Source organism: Centropristis striata, chromosome 7, assembly GCF_030273125.1.
Source record: "Centropristis striata isolate RG_2023a ecotype Rhode Island chromosome 7, C.striata_1.0, whole genome shotgun sequence".
Taxonomy (NCBI): Eukaryota; Metazoa; Chordata; class Actinopteri; order Perciformes; family Serranidae; genus Centropristis; species Centropristis striata.
Window position 1 is genome coordinate 26082550 of NC_081523.1, and position 27092 is coordinate 26109641.

A 27092-nucleotide genomic window follows, 5' to 3' on the forward strand; every position below is an offset into this window, starting at 1 on the left:
ACGAATGCTTCTTTTGTACTGCTGTAGAAGTGAGCTGGAGAGAGAGGCCAGGATGAAAATTCCCAAGGATTCTTTAATTGCTATCTGAAATTATGTAAATCCCTCTGCTAGGCTGAGTGCAATTATCCAGCGCCTCTCGCTGCCAGCTTTACTAATGTCTAACAAAATATCGGTGGCTGACATTTAGACGTGGTAATGCAAATGAGAATTAATTTTTCTTCCAAGACAAAGGGCATTGGAAAGATCACACCATTTTATACAATAAAGGCTGGAAAAAGTAGGGTTTGCAAGATGACAAAAAATGTTGATCAAGAAATGAGCCAAGCATTGAAGCCCATTTTATATCAGCAGCATGGTCCCCGATAAGATTATTTTCCCTATTCTGCACTATTAATCTATTTCTAATGCAACACAGAGGTATGCTGCAAGCAGTAGACATTCATTTAGAGTTAGAATTAATTGCAGTGTGTCTCATTTTTAGTAATGATATGGGGAACCCTCCCCGCTCCCCATTGTTAGAACACGTTCCTGCCATGGCTGTGATGTTGGACTGTTTGGGTCACGTTTTTCCATTTATCTCCCCAGGTACAGAGATGGATGTAGGCCAGGCACCGCAGCCTAGTGAGGCTCCCCTGTGTGCAGCTCAGAACACCTGTCCCGCTGTGCGTCGGCACCCCCAATCTTTACCAGGCCAAGGAGGAGCACCATCTCTCTCCATAACGCTTTCCCCAAACCGTCGTCTCACGGGAACGCCCAAAGGAGCAAGATGAGGAGGAACCTAAGGGACCGGCGTTCACTGGGAGATCCGCCGCCCAAAACTGCATTTCTTAAACCAGAAATCAAATTACAACCTGCTGACGTGGAGAAAAACCAGCTATTAATATTTTAGTATGGATACTGTGTGCAAGACACCCCAAGCTGTGAGAGCATTCTCAGATGAAGGGGGAAAAATACACCAACAAGTGCCTGTCTACACTGCTTTTACCACACCAGCAGAATTTAACAAAGCTACCACAAGCAGACTAATGAGAGTTGGTAGTAACCAGGTTACATCTAGAGAAGCTGCAGTGGGATAAAAAGCCATGAATCTTGTGAATCATGAATCATACTGAAAGAAAATCATTGATTTCCAAATTTGTTAGTAGTGAATTTGAAAATTAAAGCATTACATGTTAAGTGTTGCTTTTAGGGTTGAAAAAAAAGATCCTATTTCTACCATTGAAAACCCCCCAAAAATTGTCAAAAAAAAGAAGCTTTATTTTACCTCATGAAAAGACATTTTGTTGAAACATGGTTTTCACAGGACAGTGACGCACCAGCTGTGATGAACCATATGTTAACAGCTAAAACGCTGCAAATGCTGTTTTTTGCTGTCAGAGGAACTGATTGACAAACTGTCATGACACATGATTTCCACAGGAAAACAACAACAGTTCCTCCACGGTCAGTGGTCAGTGACCACTGACTCATAGGTCAGTGACACTTCACCTAATGCCCATGGGTTGAATCTGGCCTGTGGTAGGTCCCTGGATGGCTCACCGACCCCTTAATAAATTTACAATTATAAAAAAATTAATTTGGATTCTGATAATGTCATTTTTTTGTTTACTTTGAATGTAAATATGTGCCAGTGTGAACAAAAGGGGAAAAAAATAGAGCTTGTTTATAAAAAAAGAAAAAGCCCCTGATGGAGGTTTAGGCTAAGCCCTGAATGTCTTTAAATCCTAGAAACGCCCCTGTGTACACCTGACCTGCACGGGACTGCTCTGACTGGATTATGAGCCTTTTGATGTTTTTTCATTTTTATCAGATAAATTATATCAATGTTTCTTTTATAAACTGGAACCTTGACTCAAGACGGTTTGTAAAGTGGCACACAAGTGTAGCAATAATTTGTATCCTGGACTAAGCTTTGTTAGGGAAATGATTGTGATTTGGGTTAAAATAACTTGTAGTTTACCTACATTACATACATGTCTTAACTTGAGTTAGCTTGTATACGTAAGTCAATGCTGAGTTTTGATTTCCCAGGGGACAAGAACTGCATTCTCCTGAGTCAAAGTCTTGTGTTTGTTCAACTTATTCTCATGAAGGTGCTTGTATGATTTCCTATGGTAAAAAGAACAAGTTTGGGCTTGAAAAACACTAATTATGGACATAACTCTAATAAAAAGACAGGAACCAGGTCTCCCAGTTGAATGACTGGGGTTTGACTCATCCACCATCACTCCTGCCCACTGATAGCCAGCCACAGTGGCTTTAAACATTACGTTGCTTCATCACTATTTTTTCTTGTGATACCTACAAATCCTAACTATCAAATCATATGAACTGTTCATGAGGACAGCCTTTTACCTACACGGACTTTGTCATCCATTATACTGCATTGCCTGATTTCCTCCTTTGCTCCAGTTATAATTACTATGGCCACTAGAGGTCACAAATGACTTATGGTGTCATTTTGTGGGCAGAGGACAGTCTGAAAAACTAAGATAATGCCACAATCCACTTCCCTCCCCAAAACCATCTCAGCTAACAATTGTACAAAATCCTTTTCTCCTATGATGTCACACATCTATGGCATTGCATTACGTGTCAAGTTTTGATGTACAGATATTTAGATTCCCTAAATTACTTTCAAATGGGCTGTTATCATCAGTCTGTTTCATATAGAGAACAAATCATCACAGGTCACAAGGAATAGGCTTTGAAAATTCACCACACAGGGCCTTTATTTTGTTTCGGAGATGGCCTGTCCAATTGAAAGCTTTATCGTGCATGCTAATGTTATCTCGGGTTCTGCACCTACTGCTAATGTGCTGCATCTGTAGGTATTTACTATTGTATATAACCCCCCACAACACCTCATATCACCCTCCTTCTCCTCATCTCCAGCTTTCTAACCTCCATCTTCCCCCTGCCCCTCCACCACCTGTACATCCATCAGAGGGCTGTCATGGTAGAGGGGCTTCAATGCTCCTTCCTGATGCGGCCATCAAGGCCCTCCATCTAACACAAGCCGACACATCATAATAACAGTAAGAGGCCTTTCCTGTCCAGTGTCATGCTTGGAGAGATTAGTTCCCCTCCACAAAACCCAGGTAATTTGCTTTTGCTGAAACACATTTGTAGATGGTATTCTTTCAGGTTAACTAGTTCATGAGAGGAGATGAGACACTTGCTGCACACAGTGTTTGCTTCTTTATGCCATTATTCCCCCTCGGCCGTTTTAAGTAGAAACCAAACAGCTTTTCTTACATGCATACAGTGTGAGTGTCTGTGTGTGGGTGAATGCAAATAGTAGTCTTTTAGCTGTTAAAAATGTGAGACTTTTATCACACATTTTAACTCTGCATGCATGCATATTATAAAAGGGTTCATCAGTGAATATACAGCTTTTCAGATGGTGCACTTTTCCAAACATCCCTGGAATGTAAAGCCAAATTATGATGCCAAAATAATGCAAATTTGTTTACTTAAATACAACAAAGGCACATAAGTGACAAGTCAGTAGAGCGTAGCTGTTTTATAGCTGTCATTATTTTTGACTGAATTATTATAAGGGTTAGTTAAAGGTAGGTAAGGGTTTTGAATATGTCACTGACTAAATGGCAAGTTAATCCATCTTCAAGCCTAATGTAAATACTGCCAAATATCAAATTTGGTGTGAGCTTTGAACATAATTTAATAATAATACATTGGTTATAACCTGAGAGCAAAGCAAAAAAAAATTTGAGCAGGAGTTAATTTCTGTACGTCTAATGTCTATTTCATTCTTTATTAATCACAGTGGGCTGCTCTGAGTCCTTCTGTGTATGAATGGGCTGTGCTCTGTGTCTTCTCACATTTGCTGCATGATCATATTTCATAAACACTGCATTTGAATTTTTATGTACAGAGTATGCAATATTCATGATAAACTGAATATGTAAATAGGTAACCTTTATTTATGAGTCCCTGCCAGACTCGTACTCTTAAGTATTACTTTGGATGATAAGATGGATAGACAAAAAATGTTAGTTAGGGGACTACTTGTGTGGTCGTGGAATGATTGATAATTAACAGCTTAATCTATACAGGTTAGAGGTCATAATTCTGCTATGAGTTTTTTTTCCAGGCTGACAAAAATAAATGATATTTGTAATTGTAAACAATGGCAAAAATATGTTCTTTAATCTCTCCACTGAAAGAGAGACAAAAGGATGTGCTTTTATGCTGCTTGCTGACTTCTATTAGGATGTATAGTGATGCTGTACAGAGCTGAGAATATCTACAAATTTATTTGAATGAATCACCCACGAAAGAGCCCCAAAACTAGTCAAGTCTGTATCTTTTAGTCACACATTTAATCCTAATGCTACATTCCATTACATTTCCAGCCTGTAAGTGCTTTGGAATTACACGTCCCATTCCTGAAGGAGTCCTTTTTTCTTATTGTTTAGAGAGCGGTTAGCATGCCGGGGATGCTCCAAATACGATTTTACATCCACTTATGGAAATCCATTGTTCCTTGAACATTTCCACATACAAACCAATATATGCTTTTCTAAGAGGTCTAAGACCTCAATTACATCAAAGGCAGTTTGTCCTGCTGCTGGGCTGCCTGCTAAAGGGCTTAAACAACTGTGTCAATGCTACCCCCTTGTGACCGCACTGCAGCAGAAGCATTTCCTTACAGCCATCTTTCATTGCAAGAAATACTAGAGAACTGGTCCACTTCAATAGCATGAAATAAAATCACATTTTAACTTGTGTAATATCAAAAAGGAGTTAAATAATGTAAAGAATCTCAACATTTCTGCTGTGAGAATGATGCCCACTGCTCTGCATGTGTTGCTGTGTAACACACCTTTATCACAATAGTCTGTGCTTTGTTTTGAAGGGCAATTGTCTCACGTCCTCACTGTAGTTTGAACACGGAAGCACTGAATAATAAAGATTAAAAGAAACTCTGAGAGATTCTATTTGCACAATGGAATTGAAATGTGTCATCACTGCACCGATTGCATTTGTAGCTTCCCAGATCTCTTTCATTAAAACCAAAAGACGTCGAGAAAGTTGCCATGCTGACGTGCAGACAGATGTGCATGTCAGAGGCATGAGAGGGAATATTTTGGAGGGCACTCCTCCTGCTGTCCTGGCTCAGGCAAGAGAAAAAGCATGCAGTCTTTTATTGTATGGACTTGAAAAGAAATAATTAGACACACAGATATATAATTCTGCGAAGCTGCATGGCTCACTTGTCACATGTGGCAGAAAAGAAAAAGGGGGCTGAATTCTCTGAAGTGCAGTTTGCCATAGGCCGCCACTTTTATTTCCCCCCCAAGTTTGCTCTGCCTTCAAAGACACGGGGAAGTTGGAGCGCATGGGTTTTTATTCTTTGTTATTGTAGTGAAGTCTCTCGAAGCAAAAAAGGAGCATTTTACAAATATTAGTATTTTATTTGAATATAAGGTACATTAAAAACTAAAGTTAAAATAAAACCTATGGCAATATTATTTAGCAGACAGCCTACAGTATTGAATATATGTACAATAACGTGTTCATTTAATAGCTGAAAGGTATCTTTACAGCTATAAAAACGCCAAACAAAGCTGCCCAGCATGTTTTAAAAGCATAATGATAATGTTAACCATAATAATGGCATTTTCCTATTACAAAATAAGATCCTAGTTGAGCATTTCTTAGAGGCTTTGTAATGGAAATTGAGATGACATTTTCCATCAACTTCACCAAAAAGTGGGAGGAAGCAGATCATCAATCAGAATGGATATGCCAATACTAATAAGCATTGACGCAAGCCTGCTGAGAGATTAGTGAGCTAAAAAGGCTAGTGTATATTCTTCCACTGTAACTCCCTTTTACCATGCTTTCAATATTTTTACAATTTCCAAATAATTTACTAAAACAATATATACAATCCAATCCACACAATTTAAATGAAAGCCTGTGATTGTCCTGTTAAATCAGAGGTGGAGTGTAACTAAATACAATTACTCAAATACTGTTCTTAATTACAATTTTGAGGTTCTTGTACTTTACTTGAGTCTTTTCTTTTAAAGCCACTTTCTACTTCTAATCTCAGAGGGAATATTGTGCTTTTATCTGACATCTTTGGTTAGTTAATAACGAATTAAGACTATAAACACTTTTTAGATAATTGTTATTAATTGTGTTATTAATTACATTTTTTAACCAAAAACATATCATGGTCACATTTTCTTGAATGTGAAGATATTCTGTTTTTCTTCTCTAATATTTTCAGATTATTTAAAAAAAAAAAAAATTCCTAACTTTGAGATTTATAGGCAACTGTTGGTTGGACAAAACAAACATTGTGGAGGTGTCACTTTGGGTAATTGCGACAGAATTTCTCATATTTTTCAGTTAATTTTATCAGTTTTTACAAAGCAATCAATGTATCAGTTAACGGAGAAAATAATCATCAGATTAATTGTTGTTGAGTTGTATCAGATTCAAATGAGTTCAACTTCAACCAACTATAACAATAAAAGCCAGCTTTTACATCAATGCACGTGTTTTCATAATCTAATGATATAATATATAATAGTATAGTAGTCACAGGACGTCATTTGGGGGATTAAGTAATTTTATTTTTAAGTGCATTTTCATGAATTCTTACATAATGTTACTTAAGCTTAAATGCATGACTATACTTGTTACAGTGTTGTATTATTCATTTTACACAGGTAAAGGATGTGAATACCTCTTGCACCACTGTGTAAAACTATGCTGTAAAAGAGGTGCAGGTTGGGTCACATAACCTACAGTCTTCACCCATAATTCACTGTGCTCCTATGCAGCGACATCAGCAGAGGCCATATAAGGGGGGCTGCACTATGTTGACATCTCACACAGCCCCCCAGGTTAGGCCATGTCAATCACAGGACATGTGATTGCAGGAGTCCCCGCCTGCCCTCTCATTGACACCTCCCATTGACTTTCCTTCACGCAGATCAGTGAGCCTAAACCATTTCATTCAGGGTGACCCACACACACACACACACACACACACACACACACACACACACACACACACATACACACACTGGACAGGTTGATTTGTGGCTCGCTGGCAGGCTTCAACACGGCTATGACTTTTATCCACTTAAGTATGTATATTTTACCAGGTCCCATCTCTCATTAACAGTCTATGCACACTGGAGAGCTCCATGTATGTATGTATGTACGCCACCAAAACAATGTTCACTTCAAAAGAAGAGAAATAGTGTTTGAATTATTTTCTTCCCTGACCTTAGGTCCATGTATGTAAACATGTGACCTAATATCATGCTACAGCGTTGTTATTTATGTCATATAATCATTTCAACTCCCTCAGGATGCAGTCGGCACACAAACATGACCAAAATACATATTTAGATTTATTTGTCTGCAACTGTCCAATAAAACATATCCTTTGCATTTCCATCTCTGGGCTTTAGTCCCAGTGGGAGTTGGCTGGCTGAGAAATGTTGTGCTTTCAAGCTTCAGGGAACAGCGATGTGAGCAATGTTCAGGGTGGAAAAAAAAAAAAAAGTGGTACGCTGCCTAAGTGTTGTACTATAAAGAGAGAAGAAGTAGGTTTTCACATTCCAAAAGCCTCCAAGGGTTTTAGCTCTGCAGTGGAATGTGGGTGCAATCATCATACTCATCTCAGGAGAGACTATAGCAGCCTCTCGACCACTCACTCAATCTTTTTGTCTCATTTTCCTTTTATTTCTCTGTCTGTCGCATCGTTTTCTGCCTTCTTTGAGTTTGTCCTTCCTCCTAATGCTCTCTCTCCCGAGCCATCTGAGCGGCATGTTTTCTATCAAGGGGGAGAACATTTTGAAATACCCAAATGAGCCTTGGTTGTGTCATTCCTGTTCGTGGAAATAAAATGTACAACTTTGTAATGAAACAAGTCGATTGTAAAAAGCGGAATGAAATATTTTATGATGTGCTTATGAAGGGAAGAAAGAATGTCTTGATGAAAGCTGTGCCCTTCAGTGCGTTGTGGATTTCATCCTCATGCCATCCACACATGTTTTAGGGTGTTTGTGGCGAGAGAGGCATCCCCTCTGTAACCAGAGTCATAAATGAATTACTATAAAAAGGGTTACTCAAGGGCTCCATGGCTTTTACGTAATTGTGTGGTGGTGAAAGGGGGTAAGGGTCTTTCCATAAAATTTCAATAAATTGTACATTTTCTCAATGACTTGTTGCCCCAGTGAACAGTACAGTAAGAATACTAGACTAGAAAGAAATGGAGTGCAAATGCTGGCAGAGGCAATGTAATTTTTTGAAATGTGAACTGTTAAAAAGATAGCAATATGCTTTTATAGTACATATTGTGCATATTTAGGCTTATTTAAAATGTCATTAGAGGTAGTCTACATACGTGACATCTGTGTAAAAACTGACTGCTATAAGTGCACCTCATATTCACAGAACGTTCCAGTGCTAAATGAAATTCATGACCAGACGGCCGTTCTCCCCTGAGTAAATCAAAAGCCTTTCTTATTTAACAAGCGTTTAAGTACAACACCAAGTTAACTGTGTTACAATGTAATACATTTGTAGCTTAAATTCTCTCATTTAGTACAGAAAAGTAAACTAAAGCAAATTCAATCAAACATGTTTCAAGTAGACTGGTGCTGACACAGGTGAGCTTTAACAGTATAAAGCTTCTTAAAGGTCCCACATTGTATACATGAGATGTAATCTCTTTTATCATAAAGCAGGTCTAGGTGCTATATAATACTGTGAAAGTATCAAAAAGCTCTATATACAGAGAAATTCACACAGCCCACATTAAGAAACTGTGCATTTTAAACATGCTGTCAGGACTCCTGTCACAAATTTACTATATCAAAGGTAGAAAATGCCACAACAGTGCTGTAACAGTCATTCCCCGGCTGCAGTGACAGTGCAGATGCAGAAGTCCCAGAAACACTGACCAATCAGAACAGACTGGGCTTTTTTGGGAGGGGGGCTCAAAGAGACAGGCGCTAAAACAGAGCGTTTCAGACAGAGGATGAATACAGAATTATTCAGTATGCGAAAAATAATGTGTTTTTGAACATTAAGGCATTTAAACAAATAAAAACCCAAATTGGAAATATGAACCTGAAAACTTGCATAATAGGTCCTCTTTAAAGGCCCAAAAACTTGAAACACTGAATATTTATGACTAAAGGTTACTTTTAAAACGTATTCCCCCCATATTACTGAATGCATTGATTAGATTACTTAAAATAAAATTAAAAAAAATAAAATAAATACCATATTCTAAATACTTAGGATTGATTTTGCTGATAGACGGACAAATCGAGCAAAAATATAACCTCCTTGGAGGAAGTCACTCCCTCAAGTAATCTTTTTTTAAAGACTGTGACTGTTTTCATTTTACCACAGATTTAAATTGTGACTATAACTGAATAAAGTTAGTCATATTTTGTGTTTAAAATATACAACCCCGTTACTTGTATTACGTTGGTGTGATGTTATTGACGATTTGATTGGCATTTTCATAATTGGTGAACAAATGTATGCGACATTAACTTTTCCCAACTGAGCCCCGCCCACTTCGAACCTCCAAGGAGCTCAAACAAAAAAATAAAGCCAAAATCTCTTGCATTAAATGACCAAAACCATTCTTACTTTTGATAAAGTTTTAGACTTCAATAACTATATTAAGAAACTGATTGAGAAAATATGTGTTCAGTGCCTTTGAAAGGTGTCAATATGTGTAGCTTTAAATCACGACATATGTCATTTCTCAAACTAAGTGATATTAAAAGATCCCGTTCTAACCTCTCTGAAATGGTTGGCAGCTGCTCTCTGGGTATCTGGAATATTGGTTTCTCCCACTTTCTGTAATTAGCAATGATCAAGAGGGATTATAAGCGGCGGTTAACAACATTGGACTCCTCAATGACCCTGATAGATGGTCAATTATAGTGATCAGGTCGTGGCGTTTATTGGATTTAAAGTGGCAGTGATGGGCCCTTTTGGCCCAGTGTGGGTAATTATCACATTTATGCATGATTTAAGGAGACAGTGTAGAACGAGAAAGACTTGACTTAAATTTAATCATTTCCTTATCTATGTATTTATGCAAGAGTTAACAATGGATGGTCATGAGTGGAATAATGCAATGAGAGTTGGATTAGTGTGATATCCACGTACTGTATAGCCGTCGTGCAGGACGCTGCTGTCATATCTGAGGCTGCAGGGAAATTTACTCTTTCAGACAACTTGGCTCTTTGCTGGGAACGTCTTGTTTTGTTCATTTTTGGCGAGAGTGTGTGTATAATTCACGTCAGTGTATCAAAGAAGTGTTTTTAAATTACACTTTAACTTGTCTGTTTTTTTCTGTATTTCATTGTGACCTCCACGCGGAGCTACATTTTTAAAGAATGCTCAAACTAAAACATCTCATGGTCAACAGCCTCTGGTTCTGCTAGCAGGGGGGATTATGCCGATAGAGAGCAAATGCTATACACCGATCACAGTTGTCAATAAATTTTTCTCTTCCTCCCCATCATCCATTATTCTCTGCCTGTTCTGTGGAGGGAAAAAAAGGCATCTCGCCACTCTTGCTTAGGCAGCGGCGGACAGCTTTCTGAATCCAGACACCTGAATATGATCAACTGAAAAGCTGCTGCTCAGCTCCTCTGGTAACGGAGGAAATACATCAGTGCCTTGTTTATTTACTTTTCCCACATGCCAGAAAAGGTCAGAGTCAGAGGATTATACTGCACGGACCAAGTGGAACTCAATAAAAGCCCAGCAATGAAAACAATATCATCCATATTTTAAACAGCTGGCACCAAACAGAGGGAGCCTTACACTAGGGTGCCAATTATTCTACTTCTCAGGGTTTTCGCAGCAAACCACAGCAGCTCAGGTGTACTTCCCAAATAAAACCATTATTTCATATAGTTTGTGAGGAATCTGGCCACGTATGTTAGCAATCATTTAAAGGACATTTAGGGATATTTCTTCAATCATGAGCCACTAACTAATACTTAACGCTGAGGGGGGAAATGCAGATTTATTGGTGTTTAAATGCAGATGTTTTTCAGGCAGCGAGTGTGGTTGTTTTCATAGTCTGGGTTTGTTTTCCCTCCATGGACTTATTAAAGTCAGTGCAGCACAGTCTGTGCTCTATAATCCTGATGTATTATTAATCATGTCTTCCCGTACAACTCCAAAAAACTTCCCTTTTTGATTTTTTTTAACGTGAAAGTGCAGTGAATTTTGAAACGCAGCCAGGTCCAGGGTGACAGGATGCTTTATTTTCTTCCTGTTACAGAATCCAAAAGCAAAGTAAATACAATGGCAGCATTGTTTGCTGTTGGAAACAGTTTCTGGCACAGTGTACGCCTTGTCCATGTACGGTGTAACATGTGCATGGAGCATGGTGTTCTCGCATCTACTATTGTAAGTTCACAAGTGCTGTCATGCTATAGAGATCGCTTCTGACAGCTCGGAAAATGTGGTGCATAAACAAGAGGTTTCACAGCTGATCCGTCTGTTTCTGTCAAGATTTTCGAGTATTGTATTAAATTGACATGTAAACAAAAGTTTGCTCCTAATAAGGCCTTTACCCCTCACCGATTAAGAGGAATAATGACTTGTTTCATTCATATCTTGTCACGTTTTTCTCATGGGAACTTTTATAAATGCCATCAGCCACAATGCTAAAAGCCAGTACTTTGCTCTCACAATACCCTAAAGCATACATCTACCATGAAGGCTGTTTGAAGCGTCAAGCTTCAAAAGAGCAATTCTATGAAATTATTATCACTCAAAATAGATTTTTATAAGACAGTCTGTCTCTGTGGCATTTGATGGGGGAGAATTTTCTTTTTATATCTAAATCCTATTTTCTCTTTCTCCTTTTGTCATATCTTGGTCAAAAGTATAATATGTAACGGTTCTGCGTTAAAATGTCTTTAAACACCTATATTTTTTGGGTTGTGCACTGACATTATCCCAAATGTTTCCAACAACGTTCAAACCCAGAGAATGCCTAATTTTATCAAGGATACACTCCGTGTCTGTTGTCTGTCAATAGTGCTGCAGTTGTCAGTCAGCACTTGTTTTAAATGGACCTTTATCAGTTTTGCATTTATATAAACATACACACAGAATAAAACACTACCCCACACTGTGCCTCCCACCACCACGGCACAAAGAGCACCCCCGAATGAGAAAAAAAATAAATATATACATATGAATATAAAAACAGCATAACATTAAACTACTTGAAATGTAACAATTAGAATTTAGTGTAAAAAATAATGGTCTATTTCTTTACATACTCAATAAATGAAGACAATACTTGGATAAATATGTCATGGGAGCCTCTCAATGTATGCCTTGTTTTATCCAGGTGTAGTAAGGACAGCACCTCCTGAACTTTTTATCTAGTTTCAATTCAACTTTTTACAATACACTTGTAAAAAATTGCATGCCATACAGCATTGGAAAAGCTTAGATTTTGAACATGAAACTGCTTCATTCATTGTTTGTACTGATTTTAATCACATGGTTTGTTTGTTTTATTATCAGCAGAACTCTGCAGATAATTTCAGGTCCTTGAACAATGAATACTGAAGGAATTAGAACTGGGAGGAACTGACTGAAGTTACATCATTGCTTCATTTGTGTCTTTCTTGTTTTGATTAAGAGACACCTAGCAGCAGAAAATTACATATTGCACGTTTTAACATTTGAAGACAAAGTGTTAATGAGCCTTCATGTTTGTGCATAACTTTGTGAATATGAATGTACATAATATATTACAGCATGTAGGCTGATCAATAGTCCCACTATTCAACTCTGCAACAATGTGGGAATCATGCTCACATATACCACCCTGCCACCATGGCAGGTGCTCATGGCATTTTTTCTCTCCCTTTTTTTTTTTTTTTGCCTCGCTTGGGTAAGATGATAATCCAAGCCTAGTCCACTGACAGACTGCAACATGATTCACTTGGACAGTGACTGACTGCACATCCAATTTGTTTCAACTCCAGAGCAGCAGCTTATTATCTGAAATGCATGAGATGTCTGTGCATGAGAGGCGTGATCAGCTGGGGCATGCGCCGGGGCTGCTGGGAAAGTAATCAATAAGGGATTGTCTCTTGTAGTTTAGGCCGACACATTATGACAGAGCTGAAAATTAAACAGGCAGATATTAATAATAATGGAAATCAGAGGCTCACTGGTGAGGTCGGGGGGAGGGGTAAAACTCAAAATATGTATCATGTTCGGGTGTGGGTGTATGCGTGCGTTAGTGGGGGAGGAGGGGGAGTATACTTGGTATTTGGTTTTTTTTCTTCTGAATATGTGAAATATGAGACATGGATGCAACAGTGATGGCTGAGTGTGTTATGTCTCTAAATGTCTTCCTAACTTATGAGAAACATTCACTAACCACAATCATTAAAAGAGGTTTACATGTCTACTAGTTTTATGGTATTTCAGGTCACAACAATGAACTTTTTGGCAGATGTTTTAAGCCCTTTGTGGGTTTGGTTTATAATTGATCAATAAAAGTAAATCTAAGAAGATTGCTCATAATAAGCAACAGCTGAAATGACACAAAGGGAATCAGGTGACCTCAATTTGACTGTATAAATTATTATTTTATCCAGACTTAATTACCTTTTTTCCCCACAAATGTTTATTGCACATACAGAAAGCATTTACACATGACAAAACAAAAGGCGTATCTTGCAGTATTATACAAGAGAAATCATGGGTATATTACTGGACGAGCCTTCCGGGTACAGGCCCAGGGGCCCAGAGTGTATAATGACAGAGTGTGAACCTCCAGCTACTCCCTGAAACCCCGCCCCTTAGCCTTCACCTACAAAAGGTGAAGGCTAGACACATACCAACAAGAAAAGACTCAAAATAACTACAAAGAGACAGAAAAAGACTACAAAGAAACCTAAACAAAACATAGCTGATGCAAAACAGCTGTAAAGAGACAGAAATAGACCACAAAGTAACTACAAAGATACACAAAACAACTACATAGAGATGCAAAACAGCTGCAAAGAAACACAAGGAAACCACAAAGACACTTTGAACTATCTGAACACAACACATCTACAAAGAGACACAAAATGACTAAAAATAAACACGAGGCAACTACAAAGAGACAAAAAGCAACTACAGACACAAAAAACACTAAAAAAGACAAACAGAGCAAATTCAAAAGAGATTAAATGACTTAATTAAATGACAAAATGGGATGTCAACTACAATGATAATTTACTAATCCTTTGGAACATATATTTTACTGAAAACTGTACAAAGACGATTTTATGTTCAAACTGACACATTTTATTCTGTGAAAATATATTCAATTCTGAATTTGATGCATTCTGTTTTACATAGTGCTTTCTATTTTTTTTGGGAATCTGGGTTGTACAACCACAAAAAGACAGCAAGCCACAGAGAGATGCGTATTGACTACAAAGCGGCACAAACTAAGACAGAAAGGCTTAACAACAATAACCTCTGTGTGTCTTGCTCCTATGTTAGAAAGGTGTTTGGGCCCTTTACACGTCTCTGCCCAGGGGCCCACTGCCTTATAATCTGCCCATGAGTAGGAGTAACACAGAGAGACAGACAGCTAAAGAGAGATCCCCCTACCTTGTCAATTAGCCGTGGCAATCCGTTGCTATTGTTTGAGCAACAAACGCGGCACTCTGGGTGGGAGGCGGGGTGAAGTGGGGGAGTTAACAAACTGCATTACAGGCCATTACAGATGCAGTGTCATTGATTATTTATACCCTTATAAAATGCCTGGCTCCCTGGTGGACCAGGCTTGCTTGGCTAGCTCTGATAAAATGTTCCCTCTAAATCACCACACCACAGCTAACAACACATTCAAATACATAAGAGAGTTGAGTGACAAAGTCCTGCGTGTATAATAGATGTGAAAATCACTGTATCAAGAACAAGAAATAAACTGTTGTGATAGCTAAAGCCCATCACTACATCTTATTAAACTAATAACTCTTTGTGTTCTCAGTTTTTTTTGACATCTGATACTGTATGTGTGATATGATTAATTTTAGAAGGAGGAAGCTGCTTCTTCGAAGAAAAATTGGACAGTAGATCACATCCCTCCTGGAGATTTGTCCACAGTGGATATTTTGCATTAGTTAGCAGGGGAGCAGATGGCTGCGACTAGTCAAGCTCACGCTCAGCACTTTTTTTGAACTTTCATGTTGTAGGTGTCTGCTCTGGAGCAGGACCTTCTCCAACCAGTCACCTCACCATGGGAATATTCCCTCCAAGATATTAATGGTTGCCCTTGCCGAGCCGACCACCTCAGCATAAAGCCCACCGGGACGCGGAATAGCAAATGCCACACCTTTCGCTTCCTAATGACACTACGCTGACATTGTGGCGCCTTCAAAAACTCCCTGAATTACATATATCAACCGCTTAGTCAACTAAAACACCCATGTAGTAATTTGACACGCTGCCCTCTAAATATTTGTTATTAGTGAGATATATTGCATCTCATGAAATGCATCCTTTATCATATGGGTTAAAGGTCCAGATGCCAGATGTCCCGTAATGCAGCACGTAGAAAAGCGTGCGAGAAATGCACGGTATGTCGACACAGTGACAAACGCATGCCAACTGAATTGCAAAGAGGTAAAGTAAGTCCATATTGGACACACTTCCCAGAGCACGGAAAGTATGAAAGAGAGGACAACATCTTGTATCATCTATCTTCCTTAAATGCTGAAGCCGTGACAAAGTGGATTGAGAAATTATGATAAATGATAAGACATATTTAGTCAATATCTGTAATTCTCTTTCTTCACTCTGCTGTATTTTTTTCACCCCCCACCTCACATTGTTTAGTTGAAAAAGACACCCGTTCATTTAAATAGCACTTTGAAGGCCAGATTGTGACCAAATTGAAATGGGCATTGTACATGTTAATATCAATATCTCCATCCAGGAGATAGATTGTCAAGCTGCCTTTTTGTGAATTTATATCTTATTTACAGAGTGAGAGAAGTGGAACTGTGGGTGTTTCTTTTAAACCGGATCTCCGGAAAAACACAAACATCACCAACTGTGTAGGACACTTTTGAGATTAAAGGTATCTGTTGTTAATATTTGACCAAATCAGGGACTTGAGAATGAGACAACCTGTATCATTTAATTAAATTAAAAGAAAAACTACAGAGAGAAACAACAGCATACAAAAGAATGGAAAAATCCAACGTTTTAGTACAGACTATGGGTTAATCTCATTACATAATCTCATGTCAAGTTATGAAAAGGGGTTCATGGACCATCAGATTCTATGTCTGCATTGTTTGTTCATCTGTGACATCAAATATATAATGATGTTAGACACATTTTAAAGAAACATTAAGAAAACAGTATTGCCTGCATTTTCACAACAAAGCAGGAAGACCCACATGCCCACATAGGCTGTTTGTTCCACACCTGCGAATACGACCCACCGGAGAGCTTCCTACATTTATGCTCCTACTGGTGGCAGGAGATCAACACATCCTCATACCTGAGCATATCAGTCACCGTTTTAAGCATGTGGTTAACATTGTGAATGGATTGCAGTTTGGTTAGGTCTTGGAAAATATCATGGTTTGCCTTAAAATATATACGTTCGTAACTATAGGACGCGTAAATTCTATGTTTGTTTGCCCGTTGTTATGTTTATATGTTGCCCAACTTCCTCCTTTGCTCCCGTCATAATTTCTACAGCCACTAGAGGTCACTGCCACAATAAACGTAAATATGGTTTGTAAAACACTGCTTGTACAAACAACCTATAGGGGCGGTTTTGGAGGGCTGATACATTTGTATCCTTTAGAACACTCCCAAGAATTGGATGTGCTTAAAACTTTCAAAAATCACGTGAAAAAATGATGGCAACTTACACTGAAATACATCAGGTTCTCAAAAAATAAGTCCAAGGTTAAAGCAAATAATTAACTACATCTCTGAGATTTACCAATCTGGTAAGGAACATCCCATTATCAAGGTTGAAATAGTTAATGAATAGTTCATTCACTCAAATATAAATTAATTCAATTTTAACATTCTAGGTAATTTTTTATATCTTTATTATCAGAATGGTTTCAGTGAGAACAATGATCTGTTTCTCATGAACACCTTAGAGGCTGGCATTTTTTCAGGAACCACATGGGCCACAGAGTTCCTGTGGGAATCTTGCTGGATAGGAGTCAAATTTGCTATTTATCTTGGGACTGGAAGGGGACAGGGAAAAACTACTTGTTCTACTTCATGACAGTTATGTAAACACCATATTACAGAGGTATATACAGCACAGTTAAATGCTGAGCACTGGTTTATAGCACAGATATATGGAAACAGTTTAACTCCACACTGGTAGCCACTGTGACGTATGCAACATACTGGAACAAGGTGGTGTTTCACAACACTTACGGAAGCAAATTAGTTTGTTTTTTTCATCTTAGTTCTGCAGTGTGAATTAAAATGCATTAAATATCCCAGTTAAATGCCAATTCCAGGGCTGTGGTATTGTTATTGTTGGTATCATTTAGAACATTCTTACCACTTTATTTGCCATTAGCAGCCCTGTTTGAGTTTACATGGGTCAAACTGAAGCCATTATCTATGCTGCCTTCAAAGCCACCAGACTCCTTTGACAAAAACAGTAATTTTAACCTGTAGAACAAAAGGAGTTACTGATCTACTCAGTTGGTTGGCAGTACATAGATTAGCTTGCATAATGGTACTTCTGCCTGCTTCTCCAACCTGGAGCCTTGCTGACCACCATCTAGTCTAGATAACACTCTGACTATAGATAAGTACCTCATACAACCCCGCTTACAACAGTTTATCCATTAACCAAGTCAAGCGTTACATGAAAAATGTCTATTAATGCCTCCTACTCAGGAGTTACTGCTTGGTTACCGTTATTGACACTGGATAGTGGCCCTATCTTGCCACTAGGTAAGAGAAATTGCTCTAAGCTGGCAATGAACTGAGTGAGATATGTGTCGGCATGAACCACCCTGGGAACCAAAAACATGACAGGAAGATGAGTGAAAAGCACCATGCAACACAATGCAACATCCCCTCCAAGGAGAAAGACATGATGGCGGCTCATCATGTGTAATGTCTTTTTACCTTGCACTAACCCAACTATTTCAGAACCCATAAAGAATTTCAATTTCCAGCACAAGATACCTGAGAACCATCTAATTACACGACTGAGGGATGATTGAAGGGTGTAGTAATGGACTGAATGGTGACGCTGTGAAACACCTTGTTACAAACTGTTTCCTGGATGCCATCAGTCACAGTGCAGCGGGGAAATACTACAGCAACAGGTAGCCGTCTATACAGTCAATGGAGTCCAACGTCTCTGTGAGCTTTAACACACAAAGTGGGAGAACCCAAAAGGGAAAGGACGAGGACAGGGATGGGAGAAAAAGACAAGGGGATCATACTGCCCAAAAAATGTTTGCAGAGTCGATATTGAACACCGTTGTTGAGGTTACTATTTATCTCATGCCGGCCAAGTTGGCACGCACATCTGGCGCTGGGTACTTAGTGCAATTATTTATGATTTCCTCCAAGATTTAAAAGCTCTTCGCCCGGCCTTGTAATGCAGTAACTGATTGCACTGCTAATGTAATTAAGGGGAGATTATGATGTCCACGTGGCACACCAGATGGTGGCATTCACAGCGATGGGGGAAGGCACAACTGGCACACCACTGCACAAGGGCAGTGAGGCGCAGTCAGTCGGAGCAGTCCAGACTCCCCACCAGACGGAGGAAAGTATATGTGTGTATGCATGCGTATGTGTGCGGTGTGCATGCACAGATGCATGTGAGTGTATGGGTGTGTGTTTGATGATAAGTTGAGCGATAAAGTGTAAGCTGGTAAGAGATGAATGTAAGTAAAATACTAGCAAAGAAATTACTTAAGCTAGACTGACTGCCTGTAGATTCATGGCAAGGGCATAGCAAGCATATAGGTCGAATAAAGACCTGCTGTTTGATTTTAAGGTTGTATTGGGATTTTAAAGGTATTGCTTCTTTTTAAGTGCAAATGTGAAGAATTACAAACTGAATCTGACAGTTCCTACATTGTCAACTTGTGCAATTCAGCACTGCAGCCAGGAAAACAGATGGCATAAATGGAAAATTAAATCACATTTGGCGAAGCCATCATGTTTCAGGAGATTTTTCAGCCAAAGCAACAATGAGACTGGACCAAACTGACCTTTAATTAGAAAAAAAGCATGATATTATAGAACCCTAGCAAGGCTGTATCCTATGGGGGCACTAAGGGTAGGCTTCTTAAAGCTTGTTATTATAAGCTATTCAGGAGACACAGGGATTTTTTTTATGTGTAGACAGAAAAAGGGAGGAGGAGGAGGAGGGGGGTGAGGGTCATATATGAAATGAGACCTGCAGATTTCTACACAGCCCATAATGGGTTCATACGGGTGACGGGGACATTGGGGCGCAGTAGATTTCCCAAGTTGAGATAGGGATATTATTACTCTCGGGGTGGCAACACAGAAATCTCCATCTTCAGTCCCCGGAGTAGTGTCAGCAAATTACAAAACACAGTGAATGACCTTTACACACGAAAAGAAAACCTTTGCTGTTTTTTATCATTTGGGTGCAAAGTCGTTCGCTGAGGTATAATTTTGGTCCAGGGGCTCTTCTGTCATCCACTGATTACCACTCACAACATTGTTAAGACTCACCAGAACATGTGAATGATATCTTGTACATGCTAGGACGATCCAGTGTTTATGGGGTCGATTTTAGCCGTCATAAAGTATACATGAAACAAAGCGTGAACAAAGAAATCTCAGTTTTAATGAACCTTTTCAAAATGCCAGCTGTAATGCTATGCATCCTACACTGGCTGCTCCCCCACAGCAACCTGCCACAGCCATCATTCATCTTACCCCACAATCCTCAGCATGCGATGTGCGGCACATTAAAACACTGTAATAGCTGATGGCTTTCACAGTTAGCATGTGTTGCTGATATCTCCAGACTCTCAACGAGTGTTTCATCACCTATTCCATAATTAGACCATTACTTTAGCAGGTGTATCTCTTCTCAGCCAAAGCATGTGTTGTTTTTTTTCCACTGACACCTGAGATTTTATCTTATCAACTTCAGCACTGCTTCAAATTCTACATAAAACGAGCATGCCTGTTTCAGTAGGTTGTCAACACCTTGATGTGGAAGCATGTGTTTGTAGGATTGTGTGTGTGTGTGTGTGTGTGTGTGTGTGTTTGAGGTAGGTGGTGGTGGTGATGATTGGGCGTGTTACAAGATCTGACAAAGAAAGATTCTTGTAGAATTGATTTTTTGTGAACTGCTGCTATGGTTTATGATCTGAGCACTAAAAACTGTTTGGCTAGGGTGGAGTCTTTGTAGTTGTTGTTCTGTTGATCATATATATTATTTGAAGTGAAGTATCGCTTTTTGCATGTGTAAGAGAGCCCTAAATACCCTTGAGCTCAAAGTCTGAAAAGTTTCCTACATACACTTTGATGATTTGGACTACAAGACTACTCCTCTGAATTGTTTGACATCTTAAGATACAAGTATTTACCTTTTTGCCAAGAGTTAGAGAGACATGACCACCACCCTCGTGTCTGTGCAATAAACATGAAGCTATTGCCAGCAGTTGGTTAGGTTAGCTTAGCATGAAGACTGGAAACAGGGGGAAAGAAGACCACCTGCCAGCACCCCTAAAGCTCCTCAATATACAGGTTTTATTGTTTAATTCAGACAAATAATGTTGGAGCTGTGGAAGTTACTGAAGTTAAGGTGCCCAGCAGAAACAGTGAGACACATAACCCCTGTAAAAAGCAGTTAAAGCTGTAATTTTTACATTTCTGTTTTGTATAAATTCAGTGGTAGGAAATGTTGAGTTTCAAATTCAAATTTCCTGCCTTCTGGTGAATTATTATGCACCAATTTATGACGGGAATGTCTTAATTTATGTCAAGGAAAACACAAATTTAAACTCAATATAATGCAGTAAGGCTATTCTGTTGTGTTTTTTGTGCCACCTATATGTCAGTGATAAATGAGTAGGCGTACATTTTAATCAATTTATAAACCCAGACTTGTAGGCTGCATAACTGAAATGCATGTAACTGTAGTGTTACACAACCATGTGAGCATAATGAATTCCATTAATTTAAACTGAGCAAATCAAATGCAAGTTTATGACAACAAGTACCAACAAGTTATCACAATCCAAATCATAAGCACTACAGGAACAATCTGCTGATTTACAAAATACTGTAGCTGTGAGCACGCAAAACGTCTGCAGCACTGACTTCAGTTGATTTGGTCAACAGAGCCAGGGTTACTGTGGGCACAGCTCAGGCATCGTTAAACAGGTCACTAAGCTTATTGCAAACAGTGCACATATTATAGCCAAATACACACAATATCAAGCTCGTCTAAAGCCTGTTTTGCACAGTACACAACAACATAGCTAAATACATTTTTGCATCTAAATTATAGTGAAATGAAGTGTGGAAACGTATAATAAATCAAAAGCTTTACCTTGACCTGGTGCTGCTCTGGTTTATTAAGTTACTCCAAACACGTTTATAAAGTGGTGCTCAAAGGGTGAGGAGCTAAAGTCCGTCACTGATGTCCAGTGCGTTCCAAATGTCTATTTAGTCAATCTTGTAAATGTCCATTTATTAAACCAAGCTGATTGAATGGACGATTTAGTGTTTCTGCTCCATAACATCTGCCAGGTAATACAAAGTTAGACTTCTGGAAGGGGTCCTTGAATTAGCACGCTACATCCTACAGCAATGCCAGCAGCTTTCTTGTTGGCAAACTCGTAAAAGGCGCCCGGCTTCTTCTCTGGTTTCGCTGCGCTCTGTCTGTGCCATTGTGATAGCTAGCTGCAACATTAGCCTATAGATGCCTGGTTTTTAATAATCATTGTGTATGAACCAGACACATGGGTATACTTTTTGCAATGCAGGGTTATTAAACCACTCCAAACAGCTCCAAATCACAGTGAAGTATTGCAATGTCGGTCTACCGCCTGTGGGCCAGAGACAAAAGTTAAGAGTGCGGCTGTATGGGGGCTTCATCGGAATTAGAAAACCGGAATCACCCTAAAAACACTTGAGATCAGGCATAAGTCTGACCATTGTTTGGCCTATTGTCTACACAAATGTTATGTTTGACAGACGCTGTAACTACCATGGACATAAACACCAGCTCCTGCTGCTGGTGTACGGCAACACCACTTGGACAAACCACACACATTGCAGTATACTGAAATACTAGAATGATAGTAGTTATTCATAATGGAAATACATTAGGTTTATCTATGAGTAATAGTATGCATGGAGGCCTGAAGTAAAAGAGATTATTTCCCTGACCATGGCAGCCTACTTGTTGAAGTATCCTTGAGCAAGATACTGAACCCCAAATTGCTCCCGATGCTGCGTTCATCGGTGTGTGAATGAATTCCCAATGGTGGCCACCGGTATAAATGTGTGTGTGAACGGGTGAATAAGCGCTGTCTGTAGTGTAAAGCGCTTTGAGTGGTCGCAAAGCAACTTCAAATATAAATGCAGTTTACCATTTACCATATGTAACCACAAGTTCCATTTGTCTTTCTCTCTCACCGCTCATTTCCTGTCAATCTTCAGCTGTACAATTTAATAAAGAGAAAAAATAGGAACGAAAATAATCTTTTCAAAAAGCATCTTCATACTGTAGGAGTGAGATATCTAAAATCAGAACAGAATCTAGAATAGATACAAAGGCTGTAAAAGCAGGCGGTGCTGTGTTTGCCTGTTGAGAATTTCCAAAATTAAAATTAGAAACTAACACTTGTCTGCAAACACAGGCAAGATTCTGCCCCTTTAATTAACATCAACAGAAAGTGTGGAGGTGGTGAAAGTTGCTGGTCATAAGAGGTGGCAGTTTCCCTCCGAACATCTCATCACTAATTAATAGAAGCGTTATAAAGAGAGAGAGAGAGACAGAAAGAAAGAAAAAAATGGAAAACTGATCACATCATGTGCTGCCATGTAAGCCCATAAACACATTTCACAGTGTGTGGCCCCAATGAAGACACCATACTGGCATATGGCACCATGTCACAAAACAGAGCAACAAGTCTTTGATTTGAATAAATTAGGATAATAGTTGCACAATGAAATAATTTATTTGATTGGTATGATGGGGGTAGAAATAATAAACTTGGTGATGGGAGAGCATCTGTCGCCCCTTGGTGTTTTGGACAGTCTACAAAGAGGCTTTCAAGTTTTGTACTCTGGGAGATGTACATCCTAATGTTACAGCTAAGCTAATACATTGCTCTTTATCTTACTTTTATCTGATTACAGTAATGATATGTGATGATTAGAGAGACAACCAACTGTCAGAAGGCGTGACCCGTAGATACATCCATGTAATGATAGTCATTTAGTGAAGCACAACCTTAATTTAGTTACCACAGCCAAATTGGATCTCAAAAGTTATTGCAAAGAAATACACCCACGAGTCAATGTGGCATTGTTGGCCCAGGCCTTTATTCTCTGCGTCTCCACAATTCACACTGACAAAGTAAATTGGCACATTTAGCATTCATAAAGCTTTCTGATGGTGCTTTCATAAGATGGTCTCTGTTGAACTGAATGTTGATAATCCACTGCTTCCATAGGCCTACTGCACTCTTTGACTATAGGCAGCATGTATATTATGATTTTTATCTGCAACTCATGATGAGCTATAAACATAAATAATTATGTTCTAAAAGTAACAGTGAGGCACTTGATGAATCAAATGACTTTCTAAAAAGGAGTGTGATGGCAATTTACACAAGACAGACAACTTACATACAATAAACTAGGGGGAGGTGAAGGTTGTCCAGTGAAGTAGCCTAAAGAAAAAAAACTGAAATAAATATGGCTTAGTAATTTATTTATTTTTGTTCATTTTAATTGCTTTTCAAACAAAAATAATCTGATGGAAGCATAATGCATTCACCTGAGAAAAGAATATCTCATAATCTTGAAAAAAAAAAATACAAAAAAGAAAGTCTGGTCTTGTTTTTCTGAATCAGAAATCTTACTGATTCAGAAAAACAAGAGCAGAAGATTTTTTTCCATGAAAACTTTTCTCATTCATTTGATATATTTAATCTTAAGTGTGTATGTTTTTTCCGTACTTCTACCTATGGTTTTGTTTAATCATTTATTATTAACGGTACCCGGAAGTATCTACTTCCGGTCGGTTGGCGTGATTTGCGAGGTGAAAGTCCAAAGTTGAAACGGTGACAACACTCAGGAGACAGACGGTTGAACCAGGTAAACAAACGCCGAACGACATTTATTTACAGTAAGAATGTCATGATACGTTACCACTTTAAGATAGCGGCTGCAAGAAATAAATGAGGATAACAGAGTAACAATTTAGCAATAAATTTGTATGGATTTTTTTTATGTTTGTTCAACATCAGTAGACCTGCTGACCACAGTCTGGTTTAGCACTGAATCACATGTGTAACAGCATAATATTAAATGCATACCAACTATTTTTGTCGCCTGTCCAAGTGTGCATCTAACTATCTATTGAGTATTTACTTGAGACTGTATGATTAGTTAAATCATGAATGAAAAAAAGAATTGAAGGTAAATGGAATCATCACAACCACAGTTAACTTGCAATGATGTTCCCAACCTTGTGTATATTGTATAGGCATAGTAAATGTTAGCTAGTTAACAAGGAAACCTATACAAATTGTGACAATGTCTAGATCCAATACTTACAAATTACATGTTTCTGTAACTCCCGCATTTTTACCAGCTTGCATTTATTCCATCTTTTTTAAAACTGAAGTGATGGCTGTTGAAATTAGACCAATTCAACAATATGTTAAATCTTATCAAGAACACATTTTTTAATAATTAATTCACATATTAGTAAGACTCCAACCACACAGCTACTATTACTACAAAGGCTAAAGTAGTAGCCTATTGTACCTTAAAGTTGTTTTTAAAATCTTTTTCAAGGTATTTTTTGTTCTTATTTTATTGGTTTTACATCAGATGTATACATATTTTAATGGTAAACTTCTTTGTATTCATTATTATTTTATTGTTGCTTTTTACATTAATGCTTATTATTTTGCCTATGTTAATTCTTACTGGCCATTTACTGATCTAAATTAAATACATTTGTATTCTTGGTTGTTAACGGTTTTTACTCACATGTTTATGTCTCTGTTTTAATTATGCTTTTTTGTATCAGTTATATATGTTTTATCTTTATACAATCTAGTGTTTGTGGCTGTAACTTCCATGGTAGCTCTGATGTTGTGCAGTTCATTGTGCTTCCAAGTGGAACAAAATCACCCCTTATCATCAAAATAATGTTTTGCTCGCTTACTTATAGTTATAGAGATGAAGCTTCACTTACTTTGCTTACTGTAGTCATCATATTGAATATTTCAGCAAACCATTCAAGTTTGTATACTGTATAGAAATACACACTTTTACTCAGGAGCTGAAAACAAGTTTGGATGGATTTTCTTTGGTCTGCCTGGATGAGTCTCTAAGCCTTGATGTTGTGCTGGAAAACAAAGCTCATTTTGAACAAATTAATGTTACAAAGAGATCCTTCATTCTATTAGCTAATTTGCTATCCTGTTTCATTTGAATAAGTACGGCTATCCAACATTTGTTAAAGAGACAGCTGTTTCTGGAGCAAATCCCCTAATTTGATCAGCTTAATTGCAATAGATTTCGTAAACATCAAGATTGAATGCAGCAACTTTGTCAGTTAGTACAAGAATGCTTTAAACCTAATCTAATAAAATTGCGTAAGGGAACCATTGCAAAGCCACTTACCCTGTAAAAGGCTTGCATACCCATTAGGGAAAAATTCCCTTGGACAGGAATAGATACCAATTGATTGGGACTTCCTTGAAAATATGTGATCACTCAGCCTAATTTGTGATTTGGTGAAGTCATTTGGTAGTCTCCAAATGCTGTTTTTGTCATTGGTCTCACTTGTCATTTGATTCTGGATTAGGGGGCCACTTTTTCTTCTGGATCCTAATAAGCCTCATCAAGAAGTCAATAATGTGGTCATTTTAGCCAAGAAAAACCTTGTCCATTCTCTATTTAATCACCCTGAAGGGTGCAATCCTTGTTTGGTTTCACTAGCTGCAATTTGCATATTAAATTCAAAGTTTTCACATTTAAAATGCTCCATGTTTTAACTGGACTGTTTGTGTTTTTACCACAAATTATTTTCAGTATTTATATTTACATGTTGTGTCTAAATTTCCTTTTCTGGAGAGAAACAACTGGATCATTGTTGTATGTTTTCTGTGGTAAAATGGCAAAAGTGTAATAAAGCTGATCTTTTTTTTCTAATGCAGCTATGTCCGAAGTAAGCAACCAGCTGCCCAACGACCCCATCTCTACAGTTGGAGTCATCACTTCTCCCAGCAAGGCCCCTGACGGCTACTATGTTGTGAGTGTTCATTTTGAACTGTATTGAAACACATACTTTGATTTAATACGCATTGGATTAAGCCTACAAGTTTCTCTTTAACTGTAAAAAAACACAGGTGAAATAGTTGAATTATTTGTTTTATTTATTTATTTCATTTTTTTGCCAGTTACTTCAGGACCAAAATGTCATTGATTCAAAGTTTTTTCTGAAATATTATCTTTTTATTTTGGTAAGTTTTTTTTGTTTTTGTACACTGCTGTCGGCTGTACATGTTACTGTTGTCACTGATTGTGTAGCATAACTTAGAGCCAGGATGTTGGCAGCCTTCCAAAGTGTTTTTGTTGAGCTGTTAGATGATTTATTCATAAAGTTTACTTTGATGATTAGGAAGATTCCCTTCCTGACATTGTTGCTGGTTGCCACCAATGTTAGAGACACACCAGAGGCAAAGATTTAATGATGTTTGGTTGATGCCCAGAAGAGTTATTTAAGTGTAGGCCCCGTGTTTCTCTTGCTGTATATCCTAGTA

The 27092-nt window shown here is 38.3% G+C and overlaps 1 protein-coding gene across 1 annotated transcript in view; it reads left to right on the forward strand.

Annotated features, from left to right (window-relative positions):
• The first annotated feature begins 24368 nt into the window (after window positions 1-24368).
• The window catches only part of mvb12bb (multivesicular body subunit 12Bb), a 39112-nt gene continuing 36388 nt past the window's right edge, over window positions 24369-27092 (forward strand). Inside the window, exons 1-2 of the mRNA XM_059338132.1 lie at window positions 24369-24408; window positions 26487-26581. Coding sequence (XP_059194115.1) covers window positions 26489-26581 — 93 coding nt within the window. The 5' untranslated portion in view covers window positions 24369-24408; window positions 26487-26488. The remainder of the gene's footprint in view (window positions 24409-26486; window positions 26582-27092) is intronic.